At 39.7% G+C, this 12,347-nt stretch overlaps 1 protein-coding gene across 1 annotated transcript in view; it reads left to right on the forward strand.

The window, feature by feature from the left end:
* The first annotated feature begins 339 nt into the window (after positions 1-339).
* The window catches only part of LOC109904577 (serine/threonine-protein kinase D1), a 49,678-nt gene continuing 37,670 nt past the window's right edge, over positions 340-12,347 (forward strand). Inside the window, exon 1 of the mRNA XM_031787957.1 lies at positions 340-749. Coding sequence (XP_031643817.1) covers positions 543-749 — 207 coding nt within the window. The 5' untranslated portion in view covers positions 340-542. The remainder of the gene's footprint in view (positions 750-12,347) is intronic.

Consider the following 12,347-nt stretch of genomic DNA (forward strand, 5'->3'; position numbering starts at 1 on the left):
TATGATTGTCCCATTGCCTTATCCATAAAATATACTTCTAGATTTGGCTCTTGGCTGTAACAGAATGGAAGTCTAGTCGGTGGTAATATTTCCATTGAGTCAACATTTCGGATGTTTGAGAGGACAGCTCTTGTTCAGCCACATTGGTACCCAAACCTATAATTAAACTTTAAAAAAAGAGAGGATGAGGAGTAGCCTACCATCCATTTCGCTCCTCGTCACCGCTCAGCTCTTCTTTCCTCTCGCATCACCCTGTCTCACTGATGATGAGATCTATCATCAGTCAGCCAGGCAGGAGGCGGGCTCTGATCACATCCGAACAATCAAACATAACTGACGTAGGCTATACTTCATCGTCTTTCACCTCTCAAATGATTTAAGAGATTTTTCATAATCTCTCTGATTTTTATCATTCGTTTTATTATCCTTATAATCTCGTCATATTTTGCGTTCATGACACGGTCGGAGATTTGACATTTTAGTTTGATATTCAAAACAGGCGGCTGTTTAGCGGTTAGACAAGTACGTAGATTTACTCACCTATGTCAAATCGGTATTGTTTTGACTCCCGGGAGATTCATATGAGCGCTCCGCCAGTGATCCGACCGCCAAGTCCCCTGTCCCCGGGGTCCAATGGCATATCTTTCCAGATACAGATCGGGTTGAGCCGCGAGCCTGTTCTTTTGGACTCTGTCGACTTCAGCCTCGCTCAGGTCCGGGAGATGGCATGCTCCATCGTGGACCAGAAGGTAATATCCTATAACTTCTGTAGCGCCATTCTTATTATGGATTTAGTTGGAAAACATGTCATGCACAGATATAGGCTAGGTATTAGTGAACTATTAACTTTTGCCTACATGTTTACATTCGGGTATACAGATTTCAGTCTATTATATTGCGTGACATAATCCATACCACTGGTCACAGACGTCAATTCAACGTTTATTCCACGTTGGTGGAACATATATTGTATTGCAATTACATAGAAACAAAGTTAATTCAACCAGTGAATGCCCAGTGGGATCTGAACCAGAGCCATACAGTAGGTCATGTTTGCCTAAACATTACATTTTTTGTGTGGTTCCATTCTGATAGGACGAACAACTCAAAAAGGTCCATGGTCATTCTTAGGCAAAATAACCAAGAAGGAAATAAGTGGCTACAGTGTACACTTTTTTTTAGACCCCCCCAGTTGAGCAAGAGTAGTGGCAGCAAGGGAAAGAGACCGGTGAGAGGAAGTGGTTTCTGATAGAATTACAGGGGGGTGGGCAGCTACTCCACAAATGTATTGGTCATGGCAATATATACCTACAAAGAGGGTTTTATCATTACGAGAGAGGAAAAGTTCAACATAAGAAAGGAAATGTTAAACAAGCTAAGGACATTAAGAATCCAGATGTTTAATAAAGTTGTAATTGATCACTGATTAACAACATGGTAACTACAGGTGTAGAATCTTAAATTGAGCCTGTTTGCTTCAGCAGGAAACTAATCCTGCAGCAAAAGGTTGATACATTTTTTGTAAGGGAAAATCAAGTCTGAAATGTCAAAGTGGAAATGACAAACTTCAGAAGCCTTTTAAAACCTCAAATACTCTACAAGTTTTACATTTCCTGCATTTCAGGAATGTTCTCCTGCATCACAGTGATCAAATTAAGATTCCACATCTGTAAGTATCTCTTAATAGCTGTATGTTCACACTTTATTAGAGACTATTTTACAGCTCTTTGCTGTACTGCTGGCATGCCAGCACCACCCCAGTGAAGACTCTCAGTAGGCCTACACTACTGGCTCTGCTTGAGCCTAGTCTATAGTGTGCTCATTAATAATGACAGGCTCAGAGGGGGAGGATGTTTAAGTTTTGACTGTGAAGGTTTATATTATAATGTTCTATACTGTGCCTATGGATGCGTCGCAAATGGCACCCTAATCCCAATATAGTGTACTACTTTTGACCTGGGCCCATAGGCAATAGGGTGCCATTTGGGATGCGAACTATGTGTGTTGTGAGCATGTTGAGGAGTTATAGTACATTCCATGCACAGAGATCACTGACATTGTAGAACAGTTTTGAATAACAAGACAATTATCTACCATTCGAGCATGTGGTGATCACCTCCTTCCTCCATAATCATCAGGCCTGTTGTAGCCGACATGGTGTATGTATGACCATCTATTACTCCAAGATCTGAGGTCGTATAAACCCCTTTCATATCTAGAAGAAAAACACCTATTCTTTATAGCTTACCGTATTTTGTTTATATCTGAAAAGGGTATGGGCTAAAAAACACAGTTTGTTAAAACCCACCTGAAAACTATCTCTCAAAGACAATTTTATGTAGGCCTACATATGTTGTAACTTGATAGTTTAATTTGGTGATGACGTCTTTACCCACTGGGTACAGATTTCAATATAACGTCTATTCTACATTGGTACAACGCCATTTAATTGAAATGACGTGGCAGCAACGTTGATTCATCCATTGTGTGCGCAGTGGGTATAGTCTCCCTTCATTAGTTTATTTCCGTTTCAACATGATACCGTTTCCACAGGCCCAAGTTATTGTAATTGGTCATATGAGAAGTTATCTGTAACACATATAAGGTTCCTGGGTTGCACGTCTGTCATCCTCTGAAGCATATGTGTTAAAATGTAGGCTTTTGTTGTTGTCTAAGGGTTACAGTAGTAATACTGACATGACACTAGAAAGCAGAAACACCTTCTGTCCCAGGGTTATTAGTGTGTGTTGGAAAATGACACTAAATTCTTAATTAAGTAAGGCACAAAATATATATGAACTACAGGACATTGTACCTCAACACCTTGTTGTAGACACATTTGATCACAGAGAGAGGTTCCCTCTCGTGTATAGATGCTCAGAAACACTCATTTAAATATTACAAAGTGAGGTGAGATCTTAAATATGTGTGTGTGTATGTGTGTGTATGGGGGGGGGGGGTGTATATGTGTGTGTGAGTGTGTGTGAGTGTGTGTGTGTGTGTGTGTGTGTGTGTGTGTGCATGTGTGTGGGGGTGTGTGTGTGTGTGGGTGTGTGTGGTGTATAAAGTGACAAAGCTAACAGTATGCAACAGGGCCTAGACACTGTGCATTATGCGAAAGTAAGTTTGATTTCACATTAGCATGTCCTGGGATGGATCAAGTTGACTTCATAGAAGTTAAGATTTGGCCCTAAATGCCTAGAATTAGTAATCAAATTGCAACTGTACTAAAAGCTAGTTTGGCACGATGATTGGTCTTTCCAGGATAAATGACCTCCTTGGGAGTGGTTGCATCGAATGCTTGACAAATTCAAGGTCCAATCAAAGTTTACAGCACTACTCTGGCAAGCTCTCTGGGTCTTCTTTTCCAACTTAAAGAAGTCTGGTGTGCCGATTAGAATGTCTATTTATAGACCAAAGTATAGAGATAATCTTACTGTGGCAAAGAGAGAGTTAGATCATTTAAGGGCAATGATGATATTGATAGTCATGTCCAAAGAGGAGTTCCTTGAAAGGGTCTTGTTATAGCTTAGATGGACATGTCAATAACCTTCAATGACTGTCTGTCTGAAACTGATACTTATACTGATTCAGACACTGAGTGCAGTTACATGCACAGAATAATGTGATTATTGTGTGTAGTCAGATTAATGTAATAGTTAATTAAAACGATTGCATGCTTTGCAGAAAGAGGCGGCAGGGTAGCCCAGTGGTTAGAGCGTTGGACTAGTAACCGGAAGGTTGCAAGTTCAAATCCCTGAGCTGACAAGGTACAAATCTGTCATTCTGCTCCTGAACTAGGCCCACTGTTCCTAGGACGTAATTGAAAATAAGAATTTGTTCTTAACTGACTTGCCTAGTTAAATAAAAAAATAACAATTATCCTGTTTCTATGGACACATTGGAAATCAGGCTACCTGATGATACTGCCAATGAAAATAATAAACATTCTACATGTTCTTTTTGGGAAGCATGTTTGTTTCTGAGTTCAGACATATAAAGTTTGTATGTGAAAACGACTTGTAAGAAATTATTGTTCCGAACTTCACTCGCGCTAAAGAGGGAGGCTCACTCGGCTGGTGCTAGCACATGTACAGATCAAATACACCGCTGGAATGATGGTTAAGGTGTTTAATAATTCAGATTGCTCTGAAAACTAGGTGTTTTAATTGGCGTATGCTTCATTCAATTTTGACCTTACGCCAATTAAGATAAGCAGAGTAAGGTGTTTATTGTATAATCTATTGTATAATCTGACTCCTGCCATAATTAGTTTAATTTTGAATTATTAGTGTGCATGTAAACATACTCACTGTAAAGTTCTGCCTTTCAATTATGTTGTGTGGTTTTTATTACAGTTATAAAATGACATGCGGAACGAAGATTTACAGTAGTAATCTGTAGTTAAACAAACAGAGATCCAGATGTAGAATCTTAATTTGAGCCCGTTTCTTACAGCAGGAAAATAATCCCACAGCAAAAGGAAATGTTAATTATTATTATAATTAATGGACATTTTTGTAGGGGTTGATATATTTTTCTTAAGGGAAAATCAAGTCTGAAATTTCAAAGTGGAAATTACAAACTTCAGAAGCCTTTTTAACCAGGAAAGTTATCCTGCAACAGGTTGATCAAATTAAGATCTGTATAGTATGCAGATGTAGGTGTCCATGATGTATATCGGATTGTCGTGTCATCGTCCACCTAACATGCAAGTCCTGATCCAAATAAGATCTTGCAACCATGAACCAGCATAACCATTACTATTGACATGACATGTATGAGTGTTGAACAGTCCTTTAATAAATTCACCCGATGTTGGACAGAGAAACGAGGATGGGCAGTCACCGCCTTGACCTCTTCATTACTTCTTCAACCAGGGTCCTGGTTCCCATCAAAAGGCTGTCTAATAGACCTAATAGACTGTTAACAGGCCATCACATTGGAATCCACTAGAGCCAAGCGTTATCAGGACTAATTAAAAGGATGGTGCCTTTGTTTGAAGTTTTACCACCTTTTTACATTACCACTCTTTACAGCTCTTTTCATTCAAGTGTCCTTATTAATCAGGTGGCACCATTTTAGTTCCTCACAGGAAGTGCTAACTTCCTTGTTCAGTCTGTGTCAGTCCATAAGTAGAGCTGTGATGGGAGCTGTGATGGGAGCTGTGATGACCACATAGACTAAGCATCCATCCCACAAGTCCTTCAACCAACCTCAACCTTCCATTACAATTCTTCTACTTCTTCTTCACACCAAGCTGTCTTTATTTCTTCACCCACAATAATAAAGACTCATATTCAACACTGGGATGCTCTCATAAATTCATAATGTTGTGAATATGGTTTGAGAAACAGAAGTAATGTATGTTATTGCATTTGGAGATAAAGATGGTGATTTTTATATCATGATGATAGCCAATTCTATTTCCCTTTTTCGCTACGACTGTATGGTATACATCTGGTAGTTTTGAACTTTCACCCCTGGTGTTATACAAATGAGAAACATTAAACAAACATTATCAAGTTATAGTTTCCTATACGTGTCCCCAAGATGAAATTAATTAGCAAAATGATTACATTCTGTGGTCAGCTCCCCAAGGTTTGTCTCCTAGTTAGAGAATGGTCCCCCAGTTGCTTGGCAACTGATTTTGATTGCCTCTGAAGTATCCATATGAGTGCCATTATCCTGATGAGAGCCATGTGCAGTAGGGTCACGTACTAGCAGACGCACACACACACACACACACACACACACACACACACACACACACACACACACACACACACACACACACACACACACACACACACACACACACACACACACACACACACACACACACACACACACACACACACCTTGGGAAGAACAGAACCGAAGATGAAGGTTGTGCGATGTGCATAGGCCATTGTGGGGCAGCTGTTTTGGAAAGCATTCTAAGCACCATGCATCTTCATTAGCATAAAAGAGATGCTGTAGAGGGTCACCATTCCCTTTGAGGATCATGGCCCTTTTCTGCCCCAGCACTCTCATGAGTGCTCTCCCCTTAGTGTCGGCACCATAAAAGCCTTCTTTGGTCTCATCTGCTAATTAACTAGGATGTACAGTATAAATCTGTAGTGTCGACTTTGTGTTATCTAGTGTGTTCTTACAGACTAATATTCATCCTCTCTGGTTGCACCCTTTAAAGCTGCAGTCCGTAACTTAAACAACAACAAAACACTTGTAAACAACTGGAGGAATGGAACTGTACTAAAATGACATAGATGCCGCTATGGATGCAAGGATTGACCATCCATGAGATGCAGTAACGTGTTTGTTTACACTTGCAAACAATGGAGTAAAATATTATTACCTTTTGGGTTCTGATGGAGTGTCATGACATATGAATAAGATTAATAGCTATATAACATACATTTAAAAGTAAAAATAAATAATTTATACCAATTCTGGATTTCCCCTTTAATATTTTATATTTATGCTAGTGACCCCCCCCATTAACGAGCATTGTACTGATCCTCACCACTGAGAACAGGTAGAGAAAGGCAACAAAATACCTCTGCCTGACTGTTAATTACTTTAGTAATTAAGTAAACACTGCACTCTCAATAATTGAAATGACAAAAAATAAGCTGTGGTTTCTGTCAGTGTTGGGAAAAATTAAAATCGATACTACAGCCTCATAGCACTCACGTCTGTAGCCATGAAGTGCTTTGAAAGGTTGGTCATGGCTCACATTAACACCATCATCCCGGAAACACTAGACCCACTCCAATTCGCATACCTCCCCAACAGATCCACAGATGATGCAATCTCAATTGGACTCGACACTGCCCTTTGCTACCTGGACACCTACCTGTGAATGCTGTTCATTGACTACAGCTCAGCGTTTAACACCATAGTGCCCACAAAGCACATCACTAAGCTAAGGACTCTGGGACTAAAGACCTCCCTCTGAAACTGGATCCTGGACTTCCTGATGGGCCACCCCCAGGTGGTAAGGGTAGGCAACGACACATCTGCCACACTGATCCTAAACACTGGGGCCCCTCAGGGGTGCGTGCTTAGTCCCCTCCTCTACTCCCTGTTCACCCACGACTGCATCGCCATCATTAAGTTTGCTGACGACACAACGGTTGTAGGCCTGATCACCGACCATGTTGAGACAGCCTATAGGGAGGAGGTCAGAGACCTGGCAGTGTGGTGCTAGGACAACCTCTTCCTCAATGTGAGCAAGACAAAGGAGCTGATCATGGACTACCGGAGAAGGAGGGCTGAACATGTCCCCATTCACATCGATGGGGATGTAGGAGAGCGGTTCGAGAGCTTCAAGTTCCTTGGTGTCCACATCACCAACAAACTATCATGGTCCAAATACACCAATACAGTTGTGAAGAGGGCACGACAATGCCTATTATCCCCCAAGAGACTGAAAAGATTTGCATGGGTCCCCAGATCCTCCAAAATTTCTACAGCTGCACCATCGAGAGCATCCTGACTGGTTGCATCACCGCCTGGTATAGCAACTGATCGGCCTCTGACTGTAAGGCACTACAGAGGGTAATGCGTAAGGCCCCGTACATCTGCTTCTGAAGTTTGTAATTTCCACTTTGGAATTTCAGATGTGATTTTCCCTTTCGAAAAATGTGTAAACCTCTACAAAGATGTCCATGAATTATAATCCACATAATGATTCACCTTTCCTGTTGCTGGAGGCTTTTAAAGCTGTACTTCTAGTTGGCCTAATTCATGCTAATGTTGGGTTTTTGAGCTAATGCCCAATTGACTCCCATTCACTCCTTGCGGAGTGCACTCCTTGTCCCAGAATCAACTTTTTAGGAGATGGGAAACTCCATTGGAATCTTATTAACGGCCATTGTGTATGTTGGCCACACATCATCAACGGGCCGCGTTGACTAGATAGAGTTCAAACCATTTTTAAGCTTGAAAGGTTGTTACACATACACAATGGCCGTTAAAACGATTCCAATTGAGTTTCCCATCTCCTAAAAAGTATCTCTGTTATGGTGACAATGAGAAACCGTCTTAAAAGAGAACTATGATTAAATATGGTGTGAAATTATTAACCAAGAACGTATTCTCTTTGTCGACTATAGTTGTGTCTGGGAGAAAGAGCGTAAGAGATTAGTAGAGGGTACAGTACATTAGATTAGTCCATGTTAGATTCAGGTGTTAAATATCTCAAGTGTTTGTTAATTAGTACAGTCCATACTGCATAAGATCAATTTTATATACATACAAAATACATACAGTGTACATACAATATACATACAGTGTACATACAGTATACATACAGTGCATATACAGTATGCGTACTTATTTAACTAAGTGAGTGAGCACCTCAGACCCTTGGTTATTCACTGTAAAATGAAAAGTACAGTATAATAACAAGTAGGAATTTCATTTACAGTGAGACATGTTAATTGATTTTGTTCCGGTAATTCGTCTTTATTTAGATTTTCTTTTCTCTACTGGTTATGGACGCCCACCCATCATACCCCATGGTACCAATCATTTCTCAGCTCTTTAGTAGCTATCTCTCTAGCTTTCATATCAGACATTCTCTCTTAATGCATGCGTTCAAGTCTAGAGTTATAAAATATGAACTTTCCCCAAATGAATACCGGTTAAATTGTTCCACATTTCCTGTTTATTCCCTTCTGATTCTGCGAATTTTCCCAACTGATATTTCTGAAAAACCTAGGAATTTGGAGATAGTTACTGGAATTTTGCAACTCTATTCAAATACACTAGTATCCCTGAAGAGTTACATAAATCACATAATAAAAAAGAACAAAACGTGGCAGGGTTAGTCTAGACTAGAGAGTTTGCAATTGTATGTGTTGTGAGCATTTATGTGTACTGCACCTCGTATCACTCTGAGGGCTAAAATAATAGCAATAGCTGCAGCAACAGCTCTTCTATGTCCGCCAGTCATAGGGGTTTGTGTGTACAGAGTGAGGCAGAGAAACAAAAGCCCAGAAGTGTAACAGTATTGACCAGTGGTTGTCACACCACAGCCAGCAATACTCACAGTGAGAAACACATGATCAACCTCTGCTCATACCATACAGGGATAATAACCTGGCTGAAGATGTTTACATTTTAGCAGACACTCTTATCCAGAATGACTTACAGTAGTGAGTGCATACATTGTCATACTCCTACTCTATTTGCCTATAAAATAAAAAATGACAATACATGACATATTGTATACTGTATCATAAAAACTTTCTTTGAGGACCTAGTTACAACACCTAGTTATAAATTCCTGGTTTACAGGCCACATCAGCCCTGCAAGTCACATTATGCTCGCTTGCAAAGTGATGTGTAATTCCTATTGGAATCCAGCCAGAGTGAGGATATCCAACAATTGGAACTTTTAATCAACCTCAACCTGCATACAGAATGACTGGGTAGAGCAGATTGATTAATCAAGTAATCTAAACTGGAACAACCATCTTAGTAGGGGCTCAATATTCTCCTACTTTCTGCTCAATAAAATCATCAAAGTGCTACATTGAAGACAGAAATCATGGCAAAGATCTCAACTACTGTACATCAGTACTGTATATGTAAAAGGATGAAGGGAATAATATATACATGTACAAATATTCCCATGTAGGTACAGTTGAAAACATTCTCACCTATATTTTGAAATGTATCATATTAAAACTCCTGATGTTAAAGTTAAAACACTGAGGTAAACACTAATGCTCTGGCACTATTTCAAAGAAAGAAAAAAGCATTACAATAAACAAGCTTATTTAACTTCAGAAGGGTTACAAATAATAATCAATGTACCTTTCTTCCAAAACGGTTCTTATGTTGTTTAAGGTAGAAAGAACCCTTTGACTTACAAATAACCCTCGTCTACTAAAAAGGGTTCTTCAGATGAAAACGGCACAACCCTATCCCTCTGCACAGAACCCTTTTGGGATCCTTTTGAAATGTAATGCTTTGTACAGTCGAGTATGACAATATCTCACCTTCGGTGGTGACAAGGGCTTGGACAAGTCAGGCAATCTTGAGGCGTCTCTAGCTGTATGTGCTATACTGTGTGTGCTATTTAGTATCACCCAAGCCACATCCACACCTCTGTCTCTTGATAGGGAGTTCCTTTCCATTTACACAACTCAGTCAGGACTCTGAGCCAAAGACCACACTATCTCTGGGGTAAAGGTGTCAGTTAGTAAACACAAGGAAAGGTGTATAACCTTTTGCGTAATGTACTGTATTTTGGGAGTACATGCCATTTCTCATGAGAGGAAGGTGATCCTATAAGATTGTCAGGATTTGTAAGTTGCTATTCGATTGAAATGGTGTCTTCCTAGAAGTTCACAGATGGTGCACAGAGGGACATGTGAAAATGTATAATTTTTTGCACTTTATTTTATAAATATTCTTATTGAATTGTGAATGTGATTGATTCTCCATGTGGTTAATATATTATTATTATTATTATTTCTGGTCACATATACTGGATAGATGCAAAAGGGCACTTTTTTTATTAAAGGGCACTTTGTTGAAAATGTAATGTTGATGCACAACTTCTACTTAAAATATCAAAGTCACTCATTTCGTGGAACGACCCACGTCCATTTTGAGAGTGCTTGTGTTATTCTTAGTCTTTTTTTCCCACTCAATTCTGCTTAGTCACTCATTTCCACAAAACTGTGAACATTGGATTTGTTTTGATTTGAAATAGGTTGTGTAGTCATTGTGTACTTCCTTTGTCAGAGCAGTATAGCATTTGGTTTTTCAATTCTTGGGCATTAGTTTAGAAACGTTATGACCACGGTACATTTAGACACTTCTATCCACTGAGATGTATACAGTACTGCTGCAACAGACTGCTCTCCCACTACTTAGACACTTTTTGTTCAATTGCAGCTGATGTGCATATTCAATTTTAAATCAGATCATTTCGCCATGATTATACTTGGACATGGAACTCGACTTAAGCCTTGTTTATACCTGCCGCTAACATGCGTCCTTTGTCTTGATCATATCCGGATTTTGATTGTGCACACATTTTCAGAAATATGTCTACACAATGTATTAAAATGTGTCTCATATCTGTCCACTTTGCCCACATTGTGACCAGATTTCCTGGGCCTATTCTTTCAAAACATCATATTTATTTATTTATTTTAAGACATAATTATAATGATTAAATGGTTTCACTGTCCATATCTGTCTACACTTGTAAGATATCCAGACACAATGCATGCTTGACTACCTCCAGAGCCGGTCATGAATATCTGATCACAATCAGATCAGAATGCATCTTTTAATCGTCTACACCTGTCTGAAAATGTGGGCACAATCAGAATGAGGACAAGATCAAGACAAAGGATGCATGTTAGAACCAGGTATAAATGGGGCTTGAGACACTTATAGCACAGGTTCACTCAGTCATGAATCAATTACATTGTTGAACTTCACAGTTTGTGTACCATATTGCATTTTCTCATAGCTTTTTTGAATTCATCATGCATTCAACCCTATATTTAGTTAATGAATTCATGAAAACAAAAAAAACACATCCCCACTAACAACAGAGGACCAGACTATTCCTCTCTCAATCCACCTTTTGAAAGAATGATGTTGTTTGACTTTGAAAAGTGACCGTAGTCACAAATATCTTGTTTGAAAACCTCAACAACAAGATTTAAACCTTTGCACAGTGGAGTTTGCTACCAAGGTGTAAGGTGAAAGAAAAGCATAGGTTGATGTTCTCAGAAGGAAGGGCAACTCAATAAGACTAGTCTATGGCGTAGGTGTGAGAGCAGAACGGCAGTTAGAGCTGCATTGGTGATTCACACAGGCTGAATAGCTTTCAGAGGCTATTTCCCCCTCAGCCGACGGACTGAGCCGCAGCTGCTTCTAACAGTGTTAAAAACAGAACTTCAGCTAGCTACGCCACTGACTGCGCCTATTGTTTGAGAGAGAAGACGGCCTCCAAATTGATGTTCTTTGTACATCGCACTTATCCGTAAAAAATATAAAGCAGGAAAATAACAGTGTTGAAAGGCCATCTTGGAAGTGCCACATCAGTCTCGCCAGAGAGGCAATATAGCTAGTACTGTTGCCTGTGAATGTCCTGTGCTTTTAAAAGAAGCATTTCTCCCTCATAGGGGGGTAAATGACATGGTTCAGTCTCTCTCTGCTTTTCTTTTGATGGTTCAGACATTCAGCAGATATATGAATCCGTTGTGTCAAATAAATGAATATAATTTCAATCAGGAATCGAGCCTTGGGTTACGCTGCCATGACAACCCTACTGTTACAGTGGGGTTGCTCTCATGGTGACCTTAGTA

The sequence above is a fragment of the Oncorhynchus kisutch genome, linkage group LG14 (genome assembly GCF_002021735.2).
Source record: "Oncorhynchus kisutch isolate 150728-3 linkage group LG14, Okis_V2, whole genome shotgun sequence".
In the NCBI taxonomy this organism is placed as follows: domain Eukaryota; kingdom Metazoa; phylum Chordata; class Actinopteri; order Salmoniformes; family Salmonidae; genus Oncorhynchus; species Oncorhynchus kisutch.